Source organism: Puma concolor, chromosome C2, assembly GCF_028749965.1.
Source record: "Puma concolor isolate L17-30 chromosome C2, mPumCon1.1.hap2, whole genome shotgun sequence".
Lineage (NCBI taxonomy): Eukaryota > Metazoa > Chordata > Mammalia > Carnivora > Felidae > Puma > Puma concolor.
Window position 1 is genome coordinate 26,137,230 of NC_141675.1, and position 27,716 is coordinate 26,164,945.

The 27,716-nt window shown below is 48.3% G+C and overlaps 1 protein-coding gene across 6 annotated transcripts in view; it reads left to right on the plus strand.

Annotated features, from left to right (window-relative positions):
- The window catches only part of COLQ (collagen like tail subunit of asymmetric acetylcholinesterase), a 97,492-nt gene that overhangs the window by 18,600 nt on the left and 51,176 nt on the right, over positions 1–27,716 (plus strand). The window contains exon 1 of one of the 6 annotated variants that reach the window (XM_086674264.1): positions 1,004–1,212. The exons of 1 other annotated variant lie outside the window; for it this stretch is intronic. In XM_086674264.1, coding sequence (XP_086530390.1) covers positions 1,107–1,212 — 106 coding nt within the window. In that variant the 5' untranslated portion in view covers positions 1,004–1,106. Of the gene's footprint in view, positions 1–1,003; positions 1,213–10,340; positions 12,057–22,186; positions 22,972–27,716 lie in introns of those variants that run through there. 4 more of the 6 variants (XM_025913945.2, XM_086674267.1, XM_086674265.1 and 1 more) reach the window with 4 other exon arrangements.

Sequence of the window (27,716 nt, forward strand, 5' to 3'; positions counted from 1 at the left end):
GCATACCTTTAAAGGGAACACCACCTCCATTTTATGATGAGAAAACTGAGGCTCAGAGAAGGCAAACGCTTGGCTGCTGTCACAGCAGAGCTGGGAGGCGGTCAAGACTGGTGCGAAAGCCAGGGAGCCTTGCCTTAGGCTCTGCCTCCCCCAGAGATGAGGAAAGGTGCTCTTCCCCAAGGACGCCCACCCCAGAGGCCAGGAACTCCCAAACCACTCCCAAACAAACTCCCACGAGGCCCCGGGAGTACATTACGTGCATTAAAGCCAACTGGGCAACTCTGTAGATCATTATTTTAATAATCTAAGGATCTCTGTAACAGGCTTCATAAACTCATAAGAGGTATTCATTTAAGGACGCAGCACTTTTTACTTGGATTTTGCCCAGCCAAAGATCAAGTCATTGATGCTCTTTCTCCAAGTGTAATTTGATAATCATTCACTTTCTGTCTTTTCACTTATTTTGCTGTGGATGAGATAGAAGGGTGCTGCTTCTGCAGGGAGAACAAACACTTTCTCCTGGAGAAAGCTGTTTGAGAATAATCCACCTCCCCCATTTTATTGGACGATTAAAGAAAAATAATCCAAGGTCAACTTTGCATTTGTCACCGAGCGGGTGAAAGTGTCACAGGCTGACAGCAGAGGGATTTGTGTCTGTGGAAATTCAGTGATTCTGTGGTGCTGTTGGACACCTCCGTTCCGAGCAGGCAGCTGCTGGGGGATAGTTGGGGATCTGACTGCCTTTGAGGACTGCTTCTAGTGAACGTTTGAGACTCAACTGCCTTTTCACCGCCTCTTCAGTAGCCACTCACCTCAGTCTCCAAAACAGAAGTTCTGACATAGTATTTTAATGTGGGCATTTGATTCAGTGCGGGAGATAAATATAACCCTGTGTAGTACGGAGAAGGTTTAATGGGAAATGGTTGGCATTCTTTCTTGGTAAAGGCATGGGGAAAGGAGAGGGAGACAGGAGAGAGAGGGAGAGGGGGAGGGGGAGGGGGGAGAGAGAGGCGCAAACAGCAGTGAGGAAGACAAAGGCAGAGATAAGCAAGGCTTCCCGAGCAGCCTTGCCTAGAGAACTTGACACTTGCCAGACCCCAGCCAGCATGGTTGTCCTGAATCCAGTGACTTTGGGAATCTATCTGCAGCTTTTCTTCCGCTTTATCGTGTCTCAGCCTACTTTCATCAACAGCGTCCTCCCAATTTCAGCAGGTAAATGATGACCACACTTTCCTCTCTTCCATCCGTTGGGGGCAGGGTGGGGGGGGGGGTGGAAGATTATTTTGCAGCGTGTCCTGATATTTTCCCCCTTCTGCTCTCGGTGGAAGGAGGCTGGAGGGAGACAGCCACCCCAGCAGCTTCCTGTCACCCGAGCTGTCTCAGAAGCTCGCTCCGTCCTTGTTCCAAGTGGCCCCCACCCAGCTGCTCAAAGCCAGAGACCCTTTTAAAAATGGTTTCTGCCTCTCCCACTTCTCCCCACTTGCTGCGTGATTTCACTTTGGGAATCATGGGGAGCTTAAAAGAGACACAGAGGAGAGCATGGAAGGGAGAAGTGAGCCCCAGACACTTCTGTGAACACATCCCCAACCCCTTCTGAAGGGGGCTTGACTCAAGGGGGATGTCGTGGAGCAAATACGCCTCCGCTGAGCTCTTCCCTTCCTGTCCCAGCAGGGAAAAGGGGAATCCAGTGATTCGCCCGTGGGCAGGGACCCTTGCAGCCTCAGTCCTAGGTCTCCCATTTTTCCAGCCCTGGCTGCTTTCCTGTTGTGCCTTCTTCCCGCGGTGAGACTTCTGCCCAAATAGGGCAGCTGGAGGTCGTGGGAGACGGGAGATTTTTGAGGGGATGTGGAGGGTTCCAGAGTGCCCCTGGCCTGGCCTAGAGTGGACTGTGTCTGTCAGAGATAGGGCTGGGTGATTTGGGGAAGAGGGCTTTTTAAGCTGACCTGCCAAACTTCTCTGAGGGCAGCAGGCACCAGATTGCCCTCGTCCTGTCTGACCCAGAGCAGGGGAAGTATTGTGTTACTGGCATGGCCTATTTAAACCTTTCTGAGGAAACTCAAATGTTTCCGGAGGGCTTGAGGGAGCCAGGCAGACCCCCCGGTTTTGCTGCCTGTCCTGTTATAGCCCCCCTCAATTCACCTCAGCCGCCCCTGGCTTCCCCCCTCTCCCCCAGCAGAGGCGGTTTCAGTCACGCCCTCCAACTTGAATCTCACAAATACTTTCACGCAGGCAGACATTTCATTCTCACTGCCTTTGCTGAAAACACAGGCTCTCAGAGAGGACATGTCTGAGAATCCAGACCCCAGCCCCTCTCTGTTCATAAAATCAGTTCAGCAATGTGTTGTGCTGCCAGGCCTGCCCGCATCTGTGGGCCCTGAGGGAAGGGCTCAGAGAAGGGCACAGGGTAAATTATGAAAATGGGAGAAGCTGAAGGAGAGGACAGGGGAACTTGTTGGGAGGTGAAGAGTAGGGAGGGTAGGAAAGGTGGGTGGTTGTGTCACCACTCCTGTATGACAATATGCCCCCACAAATTCCAGTTGGGAGTGCCACACTTCTGGGAGCTGGTGGGTCATGATCCTTCTATTTAAGGGGGGGCAGCTGGATAGTTCATTCGGTCTGATCCAGTGGGTTCTTAACCTTATTTAGGTAATAGAGTCCTTTGAGAATCTGCTGAAGGCTCCAGACTTAAGGAAACTCTGGCTTCTGGTTCTAGCCCTGCCTCTGATGGGCTCTGACTTCTGGGAGACAGTCGGCATTCGACTATAAGCATCATGTGGGCAGGGACTGTCTTGTATGTTATCATTCGTTCCCCAGGGTCAGAGCAGGCCTTGGCACATGGTAGGTGCACAACAAATATTTGATGAATGAGTGAGTGAATGGAGGAATAATAATTTTTCTCATCTGTAGATTGGGGCTTGCCTTCATTTTATATCATTTAATTTAGATAGACTCAGATGGCTACTAGGTTCTGGAAACTAGAGAGAAAAGAACCTCTGATTTTTGTTTTTTAACTCCTTGCCCTAGAGACACTGCTGGTGCAGTGTAGACATCTTTTAGGTAGGACATTGTATAGATTGTAGCAGTCAAGGTAACAACAGGAAAAAGAAGCACTTCAGATGGTTCACGTGAAGATTTGAACGAAGGGACCACTTTCAGAGGTGTGAGTGGGGTTAAGGGAGCCAACAGGGAAAGTTGAGGAATTAGTAATTCGGGAAGTCTTTACCACGCTTTTGCTTAAAAAGGCAAGAGGAAGAGGGGCACCTGGGTGGCTCAGTCAGTTGAGTGTCCAACTTCAGCTCAGGTCATGATCTCATGGTTTGTGAGTTCAAGCCCCACATAGGGCTGTCTGCTCTCAGCCTGTCAATGTAGAGCCCACTTCGGATCATCTGTCCCCTTCTCTCTGCCCCCTTCCCACCCCCCTGCTTGCGCTCTCCCCCAAATCAATAAATATTAAAAAGAAAAGAAAAGAAAAGAAAAAGGAAAGGCAAGAGGAAGAAATGGGGAAATTGATCCTAAGAAGATTTGGAACCTTGGAGGTGGGGCCATTGAACAGGAGCTATGACCACAGAAGGACCCAAAGCAGGGAGAAAATAGAGAAGAAGTACCCCAACCTCTCTCTACTCCAATCTAGCTACCTCTTTTTTGTTGTTATTTTATTTTATTTATTTTTGAAGGAGAGAGAGAGAGAGAGAGAGAGAGAGAGAGAGAGTGTGTGTGGGGGGGGGGCAGAGAGAGAGAAGGAGACACAGAATCTGAAGCAGGCTCCAGGCTCTGCGCTGTCAGCACAGAGCCTGACTCGGGGCTTGAACCTATGAACTGTGAAATCATGACCTGAACCGCAGTCAGATGCTTAACTGCCTGAGCCACCCAGGTGCCCCAGCTCCTCTTGGCAGTGCCTTCCATTGGCCAAACCCAGCCCGAAGCAAGGGGGCAGGGGGAGCCTCTGGATACAATCTATGGCAATTAGCTTCTGGGGCACAGAGTGAGAGGGAGGGGTGGGAATGTGGAATAGCTAGCTCATATGTCCACTGGCACTTCCTGATGAATTTCTAATTTTTTTTTTGATGCTTATTTATTTTTGAGAGAGAGAATGAGTGGGGGAGGGGCAGAGAGAGGGGCACAGAATCTGAAGCAGGCTCCAGGCTCGGAGCTGTCAGCACAGAGCCCTACACGGTGCTCAAATCCGTGAGAGATTTGAATCGTGACCTGAGCTGAAGTCAGACGCTCAACTGACTGAGCCACCCAGGCACCCCTGCGTGATGAATTTCTAAATCCAGATTTTTTGGTTGTGAATGTGGTCCTTAGACATTTGGTAAAACAATGGAAGGGGCCACCTGGGTGGCTCAGTGAGTTGAGCATCAGACTCTTGATCTCAGGGTTGCAAGTTCAAGCCCTGGGTTATACTCCATGTTGGGTGTGAAGCCTACTTAAAAAACAAACAAACAAACAATGGGAGTGCACTTAGGGAGAATCACTAAGGTAACAGTTCAATAGAGCAAAAAATATTTGCTTTCACCTGTAGAGTCTCTTGGCCTTGTTCCCACATTTAGTCACCATGGCTTCTTCATAACACAGTTCAGAAATAAACTTCTGCCCTGAAATGAGAACTGTTCTTTGACACAGGATCACTTTAATCCTTTGAAAATATTTTCCAATAATTTGGTGTAAAATATTCTATATTCAGAATCTTATAGATTCTTACTCTTCTGAGGAAGACAAGCCCTATGCTCGTAGACACAAGGGCCACCCACCATACCTTAGTGAGCACCTACTATGTGCCTAGCACTGGGCTAAGTGGTACAGAGGACACAGAGACAAGTCGGATGCTGCCTCTGCTCTGGGGGAATTTGTGAACATCCACTGTTGAAACACAGGCAGCATGTGCTAAATGGCCCAGCAAGGGTGTGACGGAGAAAGGGCTCTTACAGGCCTGTTGGGCAGTACTTTCCTTCAAAGCTGAGCCAGCCCTTCACTGTCTCCAGGAAGGACTGTATTCCCACAACCCAGACACAGCACCAACTATCTAGACCAGAGAGAGGCTTACTCCCTAGCAAACTCCACTGCCGGGTCCCAGAGGATCACCACAGAAGGGCGCAAAAAGCCTCAAAGAGGCCAGAATTGATGACAGAACGCCCAGTGTTAAAGCACATGCATTTGATACACAGAAAACTAGTTCTGACTCTTCCTCCAAGTCTATTAATTGTCGCTTTGGATACCGTTCGAGCAGGCTTAGATAGTAGGCTTCTGGAAGGGTGGTGTGGCACATTAGGTTGGGGAGGGTGAGTTCATGCTTATGATGGACACCATGACAACAACAAAAAAAGCTGACCGAAGTGATTACAAGAAAAATGGCCAATCAGCAGGGAATAGTTCTGAGATCAAAAAGAATAGCAGACCGGAATTATTTCTAGAGCCCCTGTTCTGTAGGTAACCCCTGAGGGCACCATTGACTTATGACACATTAACTGTTTCTCACTATTAGGAACATGAATGGCCCAGTGAAGACTGAATTGTGTGCACTTAATTTTGCTTAAAAAGGCAGATAAGTGTCAGGTATGTTTTAGAATGATTTCTCTTGAACATGGCCTTAAAATTTTAAGCGTCAGGAGCCGTAATTTTGGGATATTGTGTTAACTATCGCCGAGTAATAAAGCATCCTAACACTCAGTGGCTTACATAACAGTCATTTATCACTGAAGTTCACGTGTTTGTGGGCCAACCAAGGTCAGCTGATCTAGCCTGGGTTTGGCAGGCCCTGGCTGGGCTCGCTATGGGTCTGTGGATTGACTCAGCTCCAATATCCATTCACAGATATAGCTCAGTGGTTGTACAATTTCTAGAATGTGGTGGCACAGACCCAAGGACAATATTTATAGAAGGGCAGACCTTGCACGCACTTCGATTTATGTAATTCTCATAGCACCTCTGGGATGGGTGTGGCGAGACTCCCAGTTTTCAGCCGAGGAGGTGAAGGTTCAGAGAGGTTAAGTGACTTCCTCAAGATCACACAGCTGGTATAAAATAAGAGAGCTGGAAACGGGAATCCCATCCTCTGGCTTTAAGTCCAGGGATTTTACTAACTTAGATCGATGTCCATGGACAAATAGTGATAGTAGCTTTTAAAGCCCTGCAGACTACCCTCCTACCCTCCAGAAACTCTCCTCTAGATTCTTTATTCTCCATTCCCTCCTACTTTCTCCTCAGCATATCAATGCCTAAAGGTCTTAGCAAAAGATTAAAGATTATTTTATAGTAAAGTGTGTAGGGCCTACCTACCTTACTCTCTCCTTTGAAGGTATTTGCATTTTGTTTGTTTGTTTGTTTTTAAATTCTACTTAGTTAACATACAGCGCAGTATTGGTTTCAGGAGTAGAATTCAGTGATTCATCACTGTGTAATACCCACTGCTCATCACAACAAGTACCCTCCTTGGGGCACCTGGGTGGCTCAGTCGGTTGAGCGTCTGACTTCGGCTCAGGTCATGATCTCACGGTTCGTGGGTTCGAGCTCCGCCTCAGGCTCTGTGCTGACCGCTTACTCGGAGCCTGGAGCCTGCTTCAGATTCTGTGTCTTCTTCTCTCTCTGCCCCTCCTCCGCTCACGCTTTGTCTCACTCACTCTGTTTCTCAAAAATAAATAAATGTAAAAAACAAAACAAAAATTTAACAAGTACCCTCCTTAATAGCCACCACCCATCTAGCCCACGGCCCCTCTACCTCCCTCCATCAACCCTCAGTTTGTTCTCTATCTTTAAGAGTCTCTTGTGGTTTGTTTCCCTCTCTCTTTTTTACCCCTTCCATATATTCATCTGTTTTGCTTCTTAAAATTCCACATATGAGTGAAATTATATATTTGTCTTTCTCTGACTTATTTTGCTTACACAATACACTCTAGCTCCATCCACATTCTTGCAAATGACAAGATTTCATTCTTTTTGATGGCTGACTACTATTCCATTGTGTATATACCACATCTTCTTTATCCATCCATCAGTCGATGGACACTTGGGCTCTCTCCATAGTTTGGCTATTGTTGATAAAAAGGTATTTGCATTTTCACGGGGATTTAAACTAAAGGATGATCTAGTAAGATGAGCCTCAACCAGGGTATTTTGGGGGATGAAACCTTCTGGAATGAGAGGAATACTACTTCACGGACATTCTCTTCATGTACTGTGAGCCCACCTATCCTATGCCTCTCCCAATACAGGATTTCCCAGGTAGGTGGGACTCCCACACCAGATGGTGAGAAGACCCCAATTCAGTCCCGTAGAATGCAATCATGTGGAAAAAAGTGAATACTGTCTGGGCACCAGAATCTTCTGTTGGCTACTGGGGTGTGACCCCGAGCAGGGTTTTTGTGGCCTAAAAGACCTGCTGTCCAGCTCTGCCCTGCCCTGCCTGGAAGCCAGCCAGGTCACCACTTGGGAACCATTCATGTTCTTGGCAGTAGATTATGGGCCATTTATTTGTGTCTGATGGTGATCAGCTATTGTTTAATGTTCCATAATGCACTTCCTAACCATCTCCTCTGATTTAGCTTTTCATATTTCCTCTGGATAATGCAATCAGAGAGGGTTCTTAAATTAGAGGGCTCCCCATGGGTCCCAACCTCCCCCTTCACCTCACCCCAAGCCTCTGAATAAAGCAGTGGACTCAGCTGCAGCTCAGGTACAGAGAGAGCTGGGTATGAGATGGGAGGCTTTCCCTTCCGATATCCAGAGGCATGCCCCCACATCACCATCCACCTCGCTCACGCCTGCTTCCCTCAGATCCACAACCGCCACTGCCACAGCCACACGACAGCAGCACAGCCCCAGAATGAATAGAAAGCCCCTCTGGCTCCTGTGGGACCAAATAAGCTGGCATCCCATCATCTTGAAATGTGGTTCACATTGTGAGTACTGACTCGTACTGCTCTTATAATTGGTACCAGTTATCCCCAAACCTCTCATTTTGCAAAGCATTTTCACAGCTCTGTTTGCATTTGCCCTGCACAGTAGTTTGAATCCTGAGCTAGTTGGTTATTAGCGTGTGTTGGGGGAAGGCCACTTCACTACAGTGAGCTTCAAATTCCTCCTCTGTAAGATAGGTATAAAATTCTGTCTCCCAGAATTACTGTAAGTATTCACTCAACAAACAAGAAGTGCCAGCCATGTACCTGGAACTGGATGCAGCAGTGAGCAGACAAGCACATTCCACCCATATGGAGTTCAGGCATCACCCTGAAACGCACTTGGCCAGGCTGGCCTGCTGGTCCCAAGACGTGTATGAAAGACACCTGCGGCAGGGATGGAGGCCCACACCAGCGCCCAAGGATGGAATCCAGTCTTCCTGTGTAGCATGTTCAGACTTCACGTTGTAGTCCTTTAAAATAGAGAAGTATTTCATGGCCTTCATTGCTAACGTTTAACATAGAGTGATTTAACATTTTAAAAAGGTGCTTCTGATGTCTCTTAAAAACAATAACAAAATTCTTGACAAATGGGACAGCCTGGCAGTGCAGACCCACAAGACATATTCTGATATGACAAGGACTGTTTGGAATGCAGTGGCTGGTGGCTGCTCAGTGCCAGCTCCTCAGACCCCCACTGCACCCTCTTGTCTTAAGCCTGGTCCACTTCTTGCATTTACCTAGCTAGCCCCATCTGGGCACGTGACTTTTTTTTTTTTTTTTTTTAATATATGAAATTTATTGTCAAATTGGTTTCCATACAACACCCAGTGCTCATCCCAAAAGGTGGGCACGTGACTTTTTGACCTCTGGGTCCAGCAGTCATGCTGTTTTGGACTCTGCCTCCTCCTCCTCCTCCTCCTTGTGTATTTAAAAAAAAAAAAAGTTTTTTAATGTTTATTTTTGAGAGAGACAGAGTGTGAGCAGGAGTGGGGCAGAAAGAGAGGGAGACACAGAACCCAAGGCAGGCTCCAGGCTCTGAGCTGTCAACACAGAGCCTGACACAGGGCTCAAACTTATGAACCCCGAGATCATGACCTGAGCCGAAGTCAGATGCTTTACCGATTGAGCCACCCAGATGTCCCTGCCTCCTCCTCCGCCTTTAAGTTTTATTTTTCATATTTGTGAGAGAGATAGAGACAGAACACAAGCAGGGGAAGGGCAGAGAGATGGAGACAGAATCTGAAGCAGGCTCCAGGCTCTGAGCTGGCAGCACAGAGCCCGACGCTGGGCTTGAACTCACAAGCAGCGAGATCATGACCTGAGCCGAAGTCGGACGCCCAACCGACTGAGCCACCCAGATGTCCCTGCCTCCTCCTCCACCTTTAGAAGTCTCAGGGCATTTTTCCTGAATTCCCAAGCTCTGCAGAGTTCGGTTTGAAAGTGAATGTTGCAGATCAGCGATTCTCAAACTGTAGCGCTGGTTCTCAGCCCGGTCTAGACATAAGAATCACTTGGGATGTTTTATAGAAGCTCAGTGGCCAGACTGAACGAACCAAATAAATCACTCTCTGGGGCATGTGCCCAGGCATTGGTAGTGTTTAAAGCTCACTGGGTGCCCTAATGGCTGACTTGAGTTAACCACCGAACTGTAACCAGCGTCCGTATCACCTGGAGGACTTGTAAAAACACAGCCAGCTGGGCCCCATCTCTGGAATTTCGGTAGATCCGGGGTGGGGCCCAAGAGTTTGCATTTCTAATAAGACCCCAGGTGCTGCTGATGCTCTGGTCCAGGGACCACACTTTGAGAGCCACTGCTCAAGTTTGCCTCGGAGCCACTGTATTAGTCTCCTTTGGCCACTGGAACAAATCACCCCAAATGTAGTGCCTTAAAACAACACACATTTGTTCCCTTGTAGTTCTGGAAGTTGGATGCCAAATTAGTTTCACTTGGCGGAAATCAAAGTGTTGGCAAGGCTGTGCTCCCTCCATAGACTCTCTGGCAAATGTTTCCTTGCTTTTTCTAGTTCTAAGCGACGTTCATTGCCATCTTTGTTTCCTGGCCCCTTTCTTCATCTTCAAAACCAGTAGTAACATAGCATCCTAAGTGGTCATATTGCCACCTTCTTCTCTGTCAAGTTTTCTGCCTCTCTCTTAAAAGGACACGTGTGAGGGGTGCCTGGGTGGTGCAGCCGGTTGAGCGTCCGACTTCAGCCAGGTCACGATCTCGAGGTCCGTGAGTTCGAGCCCCGCGTCAGGCTCTGGGCTGATGGCTCAGAGCCTGGAGCCTGTTTCCGATTCTGTGTCTCCCTCTCTCTCTGCCCCTCCCCCGTTCATGCTCTGTCTCTCTCTGTCCCAAAAATAAATAAACGTTGAAAAAGGACACGTGTGATTGCATTTAAGGTCCCCTGAGTTGATCTCCCCATCCTAAACTTCTTAGTTGAATCACATCTGCAAAGTTCCTTTTGCCGCATAAAGTAATATTTACAGGTTCTAGGGACCAGTCTGGACCTCTTTGGAGGCTTTATTCAGTCTACCATAGCTACCTTTCCACTGGGTAAAGCGTCCCACGAGGGTTAAGTGGCATCAGAATCAAAGGCACCAGCATATATACTGGTCTTCGTTTGGGTTCCTTCTAACTGCAGATCCCAACACAAGGATTTGTGTGTCAGTAGTTTGTGTAGGAGGTAATCCCAGTAGGGCAGTGGGGACATGAGACAGGGAAGGGAAGGCAGCACGGAGGGAGATCATGAGCGGATTGCTGCTGGGGTGCAGTTCTGGGAGAACAGGAGGGCAGGGAGACAGAAGACCGGGATAGTTACCCACCCACCCCTGGGGACATGCTTGCCCCTAGCATATTTCTTGACTGGAGGAGCCCTCTGGCATAGTTACAAGGGTTTGTGGTAGGAGCTTGAAGCCAGCAGAGCCTGATGGGTGCTGTGGCCTATGGGCAGGGAAGCAGCTGTGTCTGCCATTGATACTTTAAAAGAGCTATACTAATTCAGCTACCTTGCATTGAGTGCTTTCTCTTTGCTAGCCTCTTTACATATATAACTTCTTTTTGTTTTATTTTTTTAATATTTATTTTTTTGAGAGAGAGACAGAGTATGAGTGGGGGAGGAGCAGAGAGGGAGACACAGAATCCGAAGCAGGCTCCAGGCTCTGAGCTGTCAGCACAGAGCCCGACACGGGGCTCGAAGCCACGAGCCGTGAGATCATGACCTGAGCCGTAGTCGGACGCTTAACCGACTGAGCCACCCAGGCATCCCTACATATATAACTTCTAATCTCACAACATTTTCATGAGCCAGTAGTACCCCCATTTTACCAAGCTGGAAACTAACATTCAGGAAGGGGTAGTCACTCATCTGAGGTCACACAGTACTAGGGCCAAAATTCTGAATCAGAACTTTCTGACTCTCAAAACATTGTAGAAGCAGAATATTCTAGTGATTAGGGGTAGGGTCTCTGGTGCCTTGCTACCAGGTTTCAAATCTTGTGTTTTCTTTAGCTTTGTGATGTTGGGCAAGCAAATTGCCCTTTTGGTGCCTCAGTTTCCCCATCCATAAAATGGGGCCAAAAGTAGGGTTTAACTCACGGAGGGGTTGTGAAGATTAAGTGGGCTAATTAGGAACATACTGTACTTAAACTACAGTGCCTGGTGTATAGTGTGTCATTATTTCTGTCGTTATTTCCAGAACCTCACAGTGTCTGTACACGTGCCAAAGGGCACGATTTCCCCTGTGATGCACTTGCGTTATAAAAGGCAAAAGTTGCAAATACAACCCACACCATAACTTTTTGCTTAAAATATCCAGTGAGCTAAGACAAAAATAGGGGCTCAGCTATTACTTAGCATTTGTGAATGAGTCCCTAAAGCAGGAACACGTTGACCAGGGAAAAAAGGCTCTTCTCGTGATGACCGGCTTTCCCAGATCGCTTTAAAAATACACCTGGCCCGATTCCATCTCCCAGCCCAGGAGCATTTAGCTCCATTCAAGCCCACACTTAGGTCTCCACAGCAACCAACATAAGCACAAGCTTGAGGCGTGTGTTGGGAGCTGGCAACAGCTGACGGAGAGGCCTCGTGGCTGCTGAGGGCTTTGCACCGTAAACCAGCTGGGGGCTGAAAAAAGAGAGGAACACCAAGAAGGAAACATGAATGTGAGTTGGACAGTCTCCTTCCCTCCCAGGCCTCCGCACTCCTTTCCCCACTCATGCTGCCCTGCTGCTCACCTGGCCTTCTTGGTGTGTTTCTGAGAAGTCTGGAGAAAGCCCCCACGAGCTTTCCTGCTGCAGCTTGTAGTTCTCTCTGGGGACACGTGCTCCAGGAGGGACCTTCCAGGGGTCTCAGGCCTAGCATGCGGCTTCTCAGGGTTCCAGGTGGGTGGGGGATGGAGTGACGATGGCCACCCTAACTGCAGAGACCTACCTGTCCTCCTGGGGCTTTCTTACTTTACTGTGACTGGGGGTTTGTTCAAGTGTTTGAACTTGTCTCCTATAGGAAGGGGTGGGTCATTATCATTGAAAGTTGAAACTGGGCTGCCCCTTTGTGCCCCAAATGAACTGGTTTCACTTCTGAGATCATCTATACTTGGGTGAACCCCACAGAGTAGCCCCCAGAAGCCTTCCAAAGTCTCTATGGTCCTTCGGAAACCAAACTCTGAACCATTGAGATTCGTGTTCAGCATGGGGGGGTGGGGAGGGGTGCTCCAAGCAAGAACAACAGCCCTTTTCCCCTCCCGGCCCATCTTTAGTAGGGCTGTGTTGGCAAGGTCATGGTAGGGAAAGTTAACCCCGGAAAAGAAGAATGTCTTCTGTGTCCAAGGAACATGAGGGCCCGAGGGAGTGGTGTCGTTCTGGGTGGCACTGTCCTTCACTCTCCATGCCTGCCCATGGAAAGCGAGGAGTGGAAGCCTGAGATGGCTGTCTGGACAGTTCGGGCCCTGGAAATGCTTTCCCCAAAGTATCTGAGGTAAATGGGTTTTGTTTTGTTTTTTTAATTTCCTTCAGTTACCCGGGCCCCCTGCTCTGGCCTGTGCCTTCTCCGCTGGCAGGCCCTGAAAGAGTGTACCTTCCTGTCAGGCTTAGAGCTGGCCACCATAGTGATTGCTGCTAAGGTTCTCTTGTTTGGGTCCAACTGGAAGGAGGCGCAGGCACATCTAGTCAATCACGTTGGCCTGTTGAGTGATGTTCTTAGGGAGGTATTGTAGCACAGAGCTAAGGCACTGAGGTAGGATTCAAGAAATGTGGGTTATTTCTCTGGACCTACCACTAACTCCCAGGACACATGTGTAGTATTGGCCAACCTATTTGCTCTCTGTGAGACTGTTTCCTCATCTGTAACATGAAGGGATGGAGCAGATTTGAAAGCCGTAGATTTCTCTGACTTTGTGGCTAACGAGTTGCTTGCTAACTTATGTAATTAGCACCTATGCAATAAAGGGGTCTTGGCACGTGTTTCTCTTCTGAGCCCTGGCACCTGAGAATCCACAGGTATGCACCTGAAGGGCATGGGGTTCATATTCAGACAGCCCTGGCCTTGAGTGACCTCTTCATGACTCACTAGCTGAGTGATCTTGGCCAAATGGTTGCGGTTTAATAGCTCAACGCCTCAGTTTCCACCTCTGTAAAATGGGGATGATAAGAGTACCTGTCTCGTTAGATGGCAGTGAGGACTGAATGAGCTAATAGGTACAGAGCCTTGCACCTGGAACATAGTTAAGCTCAGTTGCTGGCTGCAGCAGTTATTCCAAATAGTGTTAAGAGGGCTGGACTCCAGGCCGCTTGCCTCCTTCTGGGATGCCTCATTTCTGCTGTGATCCCCTCTGCTCCTGTTGAGCCTGGAGAGATTTGCTCATAATGCTGAAGGGTCCGTTTCAGAATTCCGAGTTCCCATCTAAAGCCAGAGCAGGGGCCAGCTGGGTGCCTGGGCTTTGGAATTGGAGGTCTGCACTCCAGGAGACCTTGAATGTCAGAGCCAGTTTTCCTCACCTGGACAGTGGGATGCAATGGAAGGTAATTTGAGGGGCCATTGTGAGGATCCAAGGAGAAAGCATGGGAGTTCCTAGCTCTAAGCGGGCCGAGTATGTACTTGGGTGCCGTTGTGCCTTGAGGGGCGGCACTGGGCTTGCTAGACATGGGGAGCACGGGCTCACACCTAAGGGCAGTGCCTTAGCACACTGAGTTCTCAGCTGAAAGGCCTGCCGATGGGCACAGTCCACCACAGGCCGCCCTCCCTCCGCAGACGGAGGTGAGCTTTCTGGGAACCCTGGCAGGGCACTGGAGTCCTGAGAGTGTCTACCCTCTGGAAACTGTGCAATCCTGTGTGGAGCATGGCTGGTAAGACAAGCCATTTCCTGTATCCGATTCGTCCCTGTCAGGAGAAGGGGACCGTGGAGTGACAATCTTTGACAATCTTCCCCCCTTCAAAATGGACAGTGGATGCCAAGTCACCAGGCCTGCCCGGTGTGGGCTCTCCCAGGCAGTAAGAGGAAGATTATTAAGTATGAAATTTTCAAATAGAATGCCAGCAAATGGTGGCTGATTTGACAAGATGCTCAGTTTTCTGACCAAATACCTATCTGTGACCACTTTGCATTTTGTTCAACTTTATTTTTCTAAATGGGGCAATAAAATCCACTCGAATTGATTCAAATTCTCTTATTATTAGCATGTTTAAATCTGTCTCCATCTCTGAATTAATTGTGACAATTACTTGAGATATAATTTTTTAAAAATTTACTATTATTTTGAGAGCGACTGAGAGACAGAGTGCAAGCAGGGGAGAGGCAGAGAGACAGGGAGACACAGAAGGTGAAGCAGGTTCTGGGCTCTGAGCTGTCAGCACAGAGCCCAACGCGGGGCTCGAACCCACGAGCCGCGAGATCATGACCTGAGACAAAGTCAGATGCTTAACCGACTGAGCCACTCAGGTGCCCTGAGATATATAATTTTTGATACACTTCCCATCAACATAACGACCAATATTTATGGCACCTCCTACTATGTACTGGACTATTATATTGAAGAAGATTCGTAAGACTAACTCTAGGAACCCATAGTCTATTTGTGACACGAAAATAACACAAATGAGGGGCGCCTGAGTGGCTCAGTCAGTTAGGTGTCTGGCTCTTGATTTCGGCTCAGGTCATGATCTCCTAGTCTTGAGATCGAGCCCTGTGTCTGGCCCTGCACTGACCGTGAGGAGCCTGCTTGAGATTCCGTGTCTCCCCTCATTCTTCCCCTTTCCCGCTCACATGCACGTGCTCTCTTTCAAATAAATAAACATTTAAATAAAATAACACAAGTGAAATCTCTAATGAGGAGTGAAGCAGATCACCCAGGGTGTCTCAGGCTGCGCAAGTAATTGGAATTTGTAGGAGAGCCGAGCAACTAAGACAAGGAGACAGCTGATCTAGGTTCAAGTCATGACTCTGTCCCTTACCTGGGCACTGCTGTGAGCCTCAGTTTACTTATCCGTCATAGGGAGAAAATATCAATAACCATTAAGGTTGTTGGAGGCTAGTGCTTAGCACATAGTAAGTGTTCAGTGCCTGTTACTGAGTATTTTCATAGTTGATTTTTTTCAGGCTACGTGAAGGTAGTTTAAAGAATGATTTTGTTTTTTGCTTCAGGTAAAATGTCTTCCAAGTGAAGGAATATTCTGCAGCCATAGAAAGGAATGTAGATGCGTTTTATGTAGTTCTAGAGAATAAGCTCTTAGAAATGCTGTGAAGAAACCAAGATGGAGTAGCCTATGTATAGTTGTATATTCAGGTAACCCTTTGAGAAAGAGGGGGGATCTATTCTGTTTACTTATCTGCTTGTATATGCATAGAATAGTCCTGAAAGAATACACAGAAAACTAAATGAGTGATAATAAATAATTGGAACTGCTACAGAAGTAGGAAAGTTTTCATGTATGTTCATTTGTACTTTTGGAATTTTGAATCACATGAATGTATTACCGATTCTAAACCATTGAAATTCCAGCTATGCACACAAAACAGAGCCTCTCATCTGGAGCACACGGGATGGGATTTTTCTGTCTTTAAAAGTCTGTTTAAAGCAATGGGAGTTGAGATCTCAGAATGGTAGAGTCACACAGTTATAGTGCTGCAGAAAGTCTAGGGCTCATCTTTCCAACTTGTTTAATTGAGAAGCTCTATTGCTCAGTTGAGTCCAAAGGGGTCAGCCTAAGGTCCCCCACTTTCTGGAATCCAGGGATCTGAGTGATTCAGTGAGACCAGTAGGTAGAAATGCTTGTGCTGGGTGGGAGCCAGGGGACTTCCAGTTACCATGCTTCCCTCCTCCCACCTGCCAAGGATTCTCGGATAACAAATACTGGAGGCATTGGGGGCAAGGATGGGGGTGGGGGTGCTCCAGGGGAAGGGTTAAGTGAGCTATGTGGCTTTGAATCACAAGTGTCAATAGAGCTACAATGTCACCATGGAAAAATGAAGGTGTGGACACAGTGGCTAGAAACACAGGGTCTTTCCACTCGGCCCCAATTGTCAGTGGGTGTTGGAAATAACCAACCCTTTGGGCCAGTGTAGCCGGGGGGTTTTGTCTCTGACCTATTGCCAGATCTCCTGAATAACTCTACAAACTTGGCCTTCCCTGTCAAGCCGTAGCAGAAGATTTAATAGTGCTCGCTGCTTTATGCTGGACACTGTAATTAAATTCAGAGCCAAGGCGCAGCCAGTCTTGGGGAGGTGTCTTGATGTTCCCTTGGCTCCTAATAACATTGTCTCCTTCTTCCTTTCTGTTTACCACATGCCATTTTGTCAAATTAGAACTTGAACTAAAAAAAAACCAGATGCCTTCCTTTAGATAAGGTCAAAAAATTCCCTTGTGGGAAGAAAGGAGGATGGGTTGTCTCCTTGAATCTATGCACAAAGGAGTCACCTTTGATATATGACTTAATATAAAATAGCAAATATGAGAGGATTTTCTTTCATCTGCCTAAGACAGGCCTTCCTCCTCGACACATCCCTATTGGCAGGGGAGGGGGCAGAAGAGAACATGTCCTTCAGGGGGATTCAGTTCCCTGCTCAAGTTCTCATAATGAATGGCTGCAGGCTTCTCCAGGCAACGCTGGTGCCCTAACTTTGACACACTCCCAATCCTAATCCTTGTGGAGGTATCTACTTGTTCTCTGTTTCCTATTTAAATTTTTTATATTTTATTCTTTCTCATTATGAAAAAGTTCAAACATTCAAATGAGTGGGTAAAACTGTCCAGGAGACCCCAGTATGCCTACAGTTATGGACTGAGTTGTGTACCCCACCCCCAAATTCATATGTCGAAGCCTTAACCCCAGCACGTCAGAATGTGACCGTACTTGGTGACAGGGCCTTTAAAAGAGGTAATTGAGGTTAAGTGAGGTCATAAGGTCATAATCCAGTCTGAATGGTGTCCTTATAAGAAGAAGAAACTTGGACACACAGAGACACCAAGGGATGCTCAAACAGGGGAAAGGCCATGTGAGGACACAGCTAGAAGAAGGTGGCCATCTGCAAGCCAAGGAGAGAGGCTTCCAAAGGAACCAAACCTTCCAACACCTTAATCTTGGACTTCTAGCTTCCAGAACTGTGAAAAATAAATTTCTGTTGTTTAAGCCACCCTGGTACTTTGTTATGGCAGCCTTGGCAAACAGATACACCCACCAAAGAGATTATGCAATCATTATCATTTTGCTATATTTACTCTATCACATATCCCTTTGTCCATCTTGTTTTTTTCTTTGGATGGATTTCAAAATGAGTTGTAGATTCATTGCCCACGCTTTTTTGTTAAGTTTATTTATTTATTTTGAGAGAGAGAGAGAGAGAGAGAGAGAGAAAACAAGTTGGGGAGGGGCAGAGAGAGAGAAAATCCCAAGCAGGCTCCTGGCTGTTAGCACAGAGCCTGACTTGGGGCTGGATCTCATAAACCATGAGATCATGACCTGAGCCGAAATCAAGAGTCAGACACAACCGACTGAGCCACCCAGGTGCCCGTCATTGCCCACTTTGAAGACTAAACTATTCAACAGAAAAGGTTGATGTTTGACTGAAGCCCATTCACACACTAATTGAACCCTCTCTGTGGTCATGATAGGGAACAACTAGGATTGTCTATTCATGTGAGTTTACAAACCAGGAGACTGAGGCCCAAAGATGACTGATTGTAAGGTTTGATTAGAAAAGCGTGGAACTGGCCGTCAGTAAGCTTCTCCAACTCCAGCTGGCTGAGATGACACCTGCCATTTTTTTCTGTGCTTCCCCACTCCTTCTGTCTGGCTGGTAGTTGGGGAGAGAGGTCACCGCGTTGTGCTGGTAACCAAATCTCCGGAAGTCTCCAGTGTCAGACATCTGGCTTCATTCCTGGCCTACTACCTACTGGCGTATGACCATAGATGCATCCCTAAATCTCTGAGCCTTGTCTAACAATGAGGATGATAATACTAATACAAGATGTATTGATACACCTTGTGTGTATTAGTATCAGAGAAGGATGCTGAATGCTCACAGCCTAGTTCCTATTGTTGGCGCCTCATTACCAGGGTAGGGTAACACTATCTGCTGTAATAAACAAGCAGTGACATTTTAATGGCTTCATCTGATCAAAATTTATGCTCACCTAACAGTCCAGGGTTCCTGGCTGGGGCAGTTCCTGTCCATGCTGGCATTCAGGGATGTGGACCCCTTCTATGGCTCCACCATCCCCTCAGGTCTGAGTGCTCCACACCGAGGCAGAACCATTGGCAAGAATAGTCCCATGCCCCTAGCTGTTCACACTGCAGGGGGCTGGTGAAGTGCCTCTGGAAGGAGGAGCACACCTCTGGGGGGAGTACTAGCTTTCTCTGCACAGCCCCAGCTCTCCTGGACGTAAAGTCAGTAGCTGGGAGTGAAGAGTGGAATGAGCCTGTTGGCGAGGGAAGGGCCAGGTCAGTGGGAAAGCCGCCCTGCCCTCCCAGGAGAGGGGTGAGAACAGCAGGAGAGTGGGAGGTGGCAGCGTGGAGAGCCGTCCCTCCAGGGCTGGGTAAGTTGGCCAGCAGGAGGGCACCGTCTCACAAGGCCGTGTGCAAGACTCCTTTTGAACTCTGACCCCAATTCTGTGCCGTCTGTGTGGCCTGGACCAAGTGATGCCTTCTCTGTAAAATGAGGATAGTCCTACTGTGAGGATTAAACGCCACGATGCGCAGGAGGTGCCGAGCCCAGTGTTGTCCTTGTTTCGCAAGGAGGATTTTGCTAAGCAAGGGTCTGCAAGCTTGCAGCACAGGTGCCCCTCCTTCCTCTCATCTCGGGGAGGCCAGTGCTAGTACATGGTGCCCCTCCTTCCTCATAGTCCTTCTTAACATAGCATTCCAGGAAAGCTGTACCAAACAGTCCACTAGCAGGTAGGATGAAAACTCTTTGACCTCCAGAGGCCACACTTCAGGCTTCTTCACCTCTGTATCCATGTGGTGTAGCAGGGACTTGACGATAGTTAGTGTTCAGCAAATGAAGTAGAATCTGTTGTAGGCCTCTCTTGGAGGTGGTGTTTAAGAAGAATTATTCTCTTGTTGACATGGGAAAGAAGACTCTGTTCAAGACTATTGCCCTAGGTGCAAACCTGTCTCCGTAGGGGAAAGAATGGGCTCAATTCTGAATGTAGTAGGAACAAGTGGGGATTTATGGCCAAGGAGCTGTTGGGGGGAGGCGGTCAGTGGATGGAAAATTACTAAGAGGAAACATCAGGGGTTGGGAGATTCTTGCTAAATCCATTCAACAGAATTCTTGCCAAAGGCGGGCCGGGGTGCTAAGATGTCAAGGGTAGGGGGAATGAGGAACTTGGTCAGACAGATACCAACAGTAGTTAGATATCAAGGGTGGGGAGTCACTGTAAAGTGATTTTGCCGGACTCTTGCTAAAACTGAGCTCTACAAGGGCAGACACGGAGGCCCAAGTTCAAGGCCATGTCGAGAAGCTGAACAAAGTTTGGTCAAACAGAGAGTCTCTGCCGGTGGGAAGGCAGATCCCATATCTTCCAGTCTACTGCTCTGCCCATGCAGGTTTGGGGATGGGACATCAGACTTGAGGTACCCTGGGGCTGGTGGAACCCTGGGCTGTGCCTTTAAACATGCAGGTGTTTTTGCCTCACACTGGGAACTCTGGGTCCTTGGGGAGGATGCTCCATTATCCAGGCCTCAGGATCTCTCTGTGCAGCAGGGGTGGGAGCCACAGGAGGGGAAGATGCAAAAAGGACTCCACTCTGGCCCAGATCCTTGGGGAACAGGACTGCATGTGGCAGCAGGGGGACAGGAGCTTCTGGAACAGTGCCCAGGGAGGCGGCATTCCAGAAGTGGACTTCTGGCCCGGTTGATAAATACCAGAGCTGTAATTAAGACAAAATACTGTGAATATGACACCTGCTGACAGCTGCAGGAAGGCCCCGGAAACTTTTATTATGAATTAGATTCTGCAGGCCACTCTGCTGTGGTGAGCTGGTGCCTGGGCTAAGGAACCTGAGGGAGCTCAGCAGGCCAGCTGCCTCGAGGGCAGGGGATGGCTCACCAGGAGAGAAGGGGAAAGAGTGATCTCCCATCCATTTCCAGGGCCCTCATGAAGGACCATTTAAGTCTCAGAAATCATAACCCCTGGTAGAGGCCAGAGCTGGAAAGGGCTTTAGAGCTCAGCTGGTCCAATGCTCCCATTTTATATTTGGGAAAACCAAGGCCCAGGGGGGGACGTGAATTGCCAAGGTCACACAACAAGTTACTGGCTGCACCAGGGCTGGAGACCAGCCCAATCCTAATCCCAGGCTGCCATGCTTGGCTGCAGGGCAGTTAACAGTAGTCGGTTGGGCACACATCTAGGCATTCAGACCAGAGTGCTTGGAGAGACTGAGACAAAGTCGGAGATAGGGAGACATAGAGACAGAATGAAATGGACAGAGAAGAGAGTTGCAGAAGGAGAGCAACATGGAACAGAGACAGAAAGAGATGTTCGTGGGCCTGAGTCATTACGTTCAAAATAGAGATTCGAACACCAGCAGGGTGGGGCAGGACCTCAGCGACCAGCTAGGTCAGTCTCCTTTATTTTTACAACAGTCAAAGTGCAGCTGAGTAGTTGACCTGTGTAAACCTTTTCAAGAACAGTTTGATGCTGAATGGTAAAAAGGAAATGCTTGTGGTGCTAAAAAGTGGCAAAACTTCCATCTCTAAGAGTTTTTGAACGGGATTTGAAAAATGAGCTGTAGGAATGTGACCCAGTGCAGGGGCATTTGGGACAATATGCCAATGACATTTCTGCAACTGTCTGGGATTTAGGACCAAGCACCCCATGCCCTCTGTGCTCTTTCTGATGTCTTAGACTCTGTGTTTTGAGAACAGAGGGAAATGTTCCAGAGAAGGAACAGAGCCTAACCCTTTCCTCCCTTACTCCTTTCATCTTGGTACCAGCAGATCTTCTCTGCTTTCAAAGCTCAGCTCACCTCTTCCAGGAAGCTTTCCCTGATTTCTCACTTATATCCCTCTGCCAACCGGTACCCATCACTTCTTGTTGTAAATCCCTCTAGACATCCCCTAGCCCTGTGTTAGCCACTTCTCTTTTTGTACTTTGTATAATAGTTATCTCTGAAAACGTCAATAAAAGAGCCCCTATTCTATCCCAGGAACTCTGAAATCCTTTGTTCTAATCCTCACAACAAACTAACAAAGTGGGTTTTGCTTTACCCATTTTAAAGATAAGAAAATTGAGACTCAGAGTGAATAACTTCCTCAAGCTAGTAAGTGGCAGCCTGGGTAACTCCAGCCTGGGTTTGCCTGACTCTAGTGCCTGTATTCTTTCCATAAAACTGAATGACATATGCCAAGGGCAGGAACTGTGTCTAGTCATTGGGTCTTGCATACATTTGGCATTCAGTTTGTGTTTCTGAATGAATGAAACAATAAGTAAATGAATGAATCCAAAGAATATCCTTTCTTTTGAAGCCTATAGCTCAGGGGTCAGTCAACTACAGCCTGGGGGACCAAATCCAGTCTGCTTCCTGTTTTTGTAAATAAAGTTTTATTAGAATGCAACCATGTTCATTCCTTTATTGTCTGTGGCTACTTTCATGTGTAACAGTAGAGTGATGTTGTGAGAGACACCATGTAGCCCACAGAGCCTAAAATATTTACTGTCTGGCCCTTTCCAGAAAAAGTTTTCTGACTCCTGCAATGACTTATGATTTTTACTAAGCTGGTTAAAACAATGGTGCTTATTGAGAAGTACTAATAACCTTGTCTTTTATGATCTAGAATTGTGTGTGTGTGTGTGTGTGTGTGCGCGCGCGCGCGCATGCTTGTTATCAGATAGATTCCACATGTATCTGGTATATGCCACTTTATTATTTTACAGGCAGGCTTCATCTAAAAAGGTTTGCCCCACCAGGCCCTTGGGAATATCTGTATCTAGATATATCTATATCTATATATACCTTTTTTAAATTTTTATAATTTTAAAAATTAAGTTTAGCTTTGTTGGCAGCACCTTGGCACAGACATGGTCAGAGCCAAGACCCTGGTGACAAAGGTCTTCCCTGAAGTAAAGGAGGGCCTATTCCCCCAGGACAGTCATGGTGGGTGTGGACTTTGAGGCTCGCCAGAACAGTATTGACAGGGGCAGTTTCTGAGCTGAGCGAGAAGCAGCCTTTTAGACGGATTACACTCCCATTTCCTCTTGGCTGGCAGGGGCGATCCGATCCCGGGCTCCCAGCCTCGCCTCCTTCCCTGGGACAGGGGCCCTCTTCTTCCCCCAGGCCGCCCCCCAGGGTAGCCTCTGGTGAGGCCAGAGCACTGCCTACCTGTTCCTGCTCCCCGGAGCTCAGGACTGGCCCCTGGACCCCTGGCATCTGGGGCAGAAGCAACACCAAAGCAGGGATTGGCTGCCTCCCACCCCAAATGCCCAGCTGGGAGTGCTCAGAGGCGTGACAGATCTCAGCCTGTCGCCAGCCTGTGTTCCCTGGCCAGTCCCTCCTTGGGCCTTGCCCACGATGACGGTTCCATCACTCAGCTTCACTCACCTGCTCACCATTTCAGGACTGCTCTGTTACTCAGCTTGCTGCTCGGGTGAGTTTGCATGCGTGTGTGCGTGCGTGTGTGTGTGTGTGTGCCTGCATATATGATGTGTGCATTGTTTTAGAAAAAAGGCTTGGAAGGCAGACTTGTTCTGGATGCTTTTAGCAGTCTTTAATCTGAAACTTCTCGACCAGTGTTGGATGCAACATAAAGGGGTTTAGCGGTGGAGTTGGTGGGGACCTTGGTATACACACTCGGGTGTGTGCACTTATGTGTGCCCTTCTTGTGACCTTGACTTTGAGGTGGCAGGCTGGCAGCTGCTGCTCCTGTGGCTTTGAAGTAATGTCATGTACTGTGGTCGGGGCCAGCCCTGGTATTGGGTGGCCAAGATGTTCTCCATTACTCTCCAGGCTGACTGGCTTAGGTCATGTGGTCACTGCCAAGTCATTTTCTTTGTGGGTTGTGTCCTCACCTGCTCCCCTTGCCCATTCAGGGGCAAATTGCAAGATGGCAAAATCCTACCATGGTCTTTCAGAGAAGTTCATATACACTCAACTTTTAAGATCAGAATTGGGTTTTCAGGGTGTGTGGGGGTTGGAGGAAAGTTGTAGGGTGCAGCCTTCTCTGGAATATGTGAATCAGGAAAAACTTGGAGCAAATTGAAGCCAGCTATCACTAGAACTTCACTGTAGTGGAGACATCTGACTCACATTCAGAACGCTGAGTGGAATGTGTGCCCTTCACCTCTTCTCTCCTCCTTCTAGTACAAGTTCTAACAGGCAGGGAAAGGCCCGAAAGTGGAAGGAGGCGGGAGTAAGAAGTTGAGCAGTCTCCCAACTTCACAAACGGTGGCAGAATAGTTAGTATATGGCTGTATCTGAAATTTTCTCACCCTACAGAGGCGGGATGTTTATGTGACTTCTTTCCTTTGGTGGCTTCTTTTTTTTAAGTTTATTTATTTTGAGTTGGGAAGGGGCAGGGAGAGAAAGAGAATTCCAATAAGGCTCTGTGCTGTCAGTACAGAGCCTGATGTGGGGCTCAATCCCACTAACTGAGTCGAATCCAAGAATCAGATACCTGACCAACTGATCCACCTAGGTGTCCCTCCTTTGGTGACTTCTAATGACACATTTTCTTGATTGGGTAGGGAATGCGGAGCGGGGGGGACGGCTTCATACAAACACAGGAGGCAGAAACAGAAAGGCTGTCTCTCATACCCTACTGATGGGCTGGCCTCGTGAGTGGGAGATGCAGACGGACACAGTGGTGACCCTGGTGTCATATGTATGAAAACAGAATTTGCAGATGGGTTGGGCTTAGGTAAGGAAACCAAGTCTCAGAAATGAATTGTGCTGGGCCACTTAGTCACTTGCACCCAGACTCCTACTCTTTTGATCCAACTCCCTACATTTCCAGGAGTAAGTTCAAGTGAATCACACTTTCCAAGGAAGTGCCCAAGAGTCAAGTGGGTATTGAGTGAAAAGGGCAAAGCCAGCATCCATAACAGTAAACAAAACAGAAACAAAAACCAAACAGTTGCCCACAGCCTACATTAGACCCAGTGTTATTTCTACCCGTGATTTGGCACTGCAGTGGCCACGTACAGTAGGACTTCAGTGGCTTTAAGTCAGGGCAAGTGGTCCTGAAATTCCATGGTAATTGGCATTTCCCAGGCAGCTGCCTGGGTCGGAGCCACGTGACGCACCCAGGTTTCTGCAGGCCCCGTGTTCATACGTGCATGATTGTTTCCATTACCACAGAGCCTGCTGGGGCCTTTCCAAGCTGGACCCTGGGCTGAGACATGATTCCACGGAGGCATCACAGTCCTGAAAGAGACCCACAGGCCGCTCGGATGACACCAAAATAGACATGTGAAGTCCTGGCTTAGTTGGCTGGGAGGGGAGGGAGGGGTGGGAAGCTGTTCCCAAACACATCCACCTGATGGAAATATTCTGAGCTGGAATGAGCTGTAAATAAACTAGACTGTGCTAAAAACAAACATCTCCAGGGAGTTGGGGGGGTGGGCAGAAATAGATGCTCTTCACCTGCTGAAAGTGAAGTCAAGGTCAAGGGGGAAAGGGCGAGGAGGGATGGGGAGAGGTGAACAATGCAGATGCCTCGGCAGGAGAAGCAACTTATGCTCGCTGAAGAGTTCTCCAGTTTCCAGGAAGAAATAAGAGAATTGCTTCAAATGATAGACTCTTTCATTAGTGGGAGACCACAAAGAATGTGGGGTGAAGCGAGGCACTGGAGACCATATATGGTCTGGAAAAATAAATGGTGAGGAGTGCAAATGAGCCACGTGAACCTGCCAGCCTCCCAGGTGCTCTTGGCCAGGAGAGACTTTGTGGAAAACCACAACCTCAGCCCTTAGCTGTGTGCCAAAGCACACAAAGAGCAGCAAAGGAGAAACTGCCACTGGGGTGGCATTGAAGTGGTCCTGGAGTGCTGGTGCGTGTCTGCCACCTTCACCACGTGCCCCAGGCAGGGTGGAACAATGGACCCTGCCACTCCCAGCTTACCCAACAGTCCAGCAAAGAAACTTGGAGGAATTTGAAGAGGAATATGATTGGCATTAATGTCATGCTTTATAACAACGTAGCTATAGTATTTTACCACTGAGAGAGAGAGAGAGAGAGAGAAGTGGCCCATGACAGGTAGAATGGATCTGCCACTCACAGCTGGGCCATGGTGTTCTGTTGAACAAAATCAGCATCGTAGAACAGCCTCAGACAAGGCCAGTCTGTGACTGTGATGGACCAAGGCAAAACCAGGCCACTGCGTCATCATATCAGACACAGACAAAAGACCACCATCCAACCACAAAAATGGCCAGCCATCCCTCGATCCTTGTTAATATGCGTGAGTGCTGTTGCTTTACTAACCACAGCTTCCGTCTCCCTCTGCTCTGTTCTTCTTCTAGATAAGAACTAAGATAATCACAGACGAGCTCTCGCTCCCTGCCAGCATCTGGTCCAGAGCGAAGCCAGACTCACCTTCCTCAGAGTCTCCCCCAACATCACTGAGTGAAAGCCCAAATCCTAGAGTAAACCCTTTCTAGCACCCTCTTAACAAGATGCCACGTGGTTCCCCTGGGTGTGTATCCTCCCTCGCAATGAGTCCAAAGAGGCAGTCTCACTCAACTACAGGCGTGTTGCCGATGGGGTGGGGTTGGTTGGAGGTGCTTCGTACTGTATCTCAGGTAGTTGTCATGGGAGCCCCTTGCCTTCTTCCAAGCTCCCGACCTTTATTTCCCACATTCCCACCATGCGTGGAAGAATGTGGAGATCAAGAGAAGAACCCTAGAACCAGACTGCTAGTCTTTGCCTCAGTTAACTGATCTATAAAATGGGGGTGACGACGTTCAGGATTGCTGTGAGGATTAGGTCAATTTCTATACGTGAAGCACTTCAGTGGTGCCTACGCGTGTAGTGCCTTGGGTTTTATTAATTATTATTATTATCAATTTAGCAAACATTTGTGGAATATCTAGTGTATGTCATGTACTGTGCTAGAACATGAGGATTAAAAGCTGGCTTCCATCCTCCCAGAAAGTACTATAGTCAGGAAAATACAAGGAAACTGTTTTACCCCATGGATAAGAGCTAACATAGAGGCAAACCCAGAGAAAAACATGGCAGGACCCTCAACATTGGCCTGGGAAGTCAAGGAAAGCTTCCTGGTGGAGGCGGCACCTGCCAGTTCTCGGTTAGTGAGTAAGAGTCTCCAGGATGGGCTAGGTGTCAGGGGGGAGGGGTGGGATATGAGCAGAAGGGCATTGGCAGCCCCTCAGCCCTTAGTGTCTACACGTCAGGGGCACCAGTTAGACATCTTTCTGCCCCTCAACATGGCCTGGCCCAGTGCCTGACAAAGCATGTGCTGGAATGAACAAATATCTAACACCAAATCTGACAGGTTTCCCACAAACCAGTGCCTCCTCTGACCTTCCCATCTCATACTCTGACTCACTGTTGTCCCAGGTCCCGGCCACCTCAAAACCACCCTCGATTGTTCCTCCTCATTCACTCTTGCGGCACGCTGGCCCCCAGTTTCTTTCTCCCCAGTGACGTTTGCATTGGTTGCTTCCTTTTTTGTCCTCACCACTTCCATGGCCTTGATGGGCCACCTCCACGTCTGGCTGCTGCAAGATTATATTGATTTTTAAAATTGCATATGTATGGTGTATTGTTTATGAATTTCATTTCCGGGTAATAAAAGGGTCTTTACAAACAGAGGCATTGGCTCGGAGAGGGCCGAGGACCATTGGCATGGGCCAGTGGAATGTTCCTCCATCAGGGAGGGAGTATGTGGGAGTGCACGAAGCAGCCATTCCTGGGGAGCACCCACCAGCTGCCTGATGTCCGCAGGCAGGTCCTGGAGCACAGGGTGGAGACAGTAGGCAAGCCCAGGCCCCTGAGAGAGAAGACTGAAACTGGGTTCAGGGCCCGAGAGGCATGTGGTGGGTGACCTGCCCAAGTTCTACAAAGTCAGAGGCTCGACGTAAGGGTTGAAGGTGAGGGTACCCTCACGAGACCCAAACTGGGAACTGTAAATGTACAGCTTTTGGTGATTATGGATATCAATGCCATGAATATTCTAGTACATGTGTTTTGGTGAACATATGCCCACTTGTCTGTTGCTAAACAGCCCTGAGTGAAACTGCTGGGCTGTCGGGGTTGCCTGGATTCAGCTTTAGTAGATGATACCAAGCAGTTTTCCAGGGAGGTTGAACCAACTTACACCCCCCGCCTCCAGCCAATGTATGAGAGTTCTGTTTGTTCCACGTTCTTGCCCAC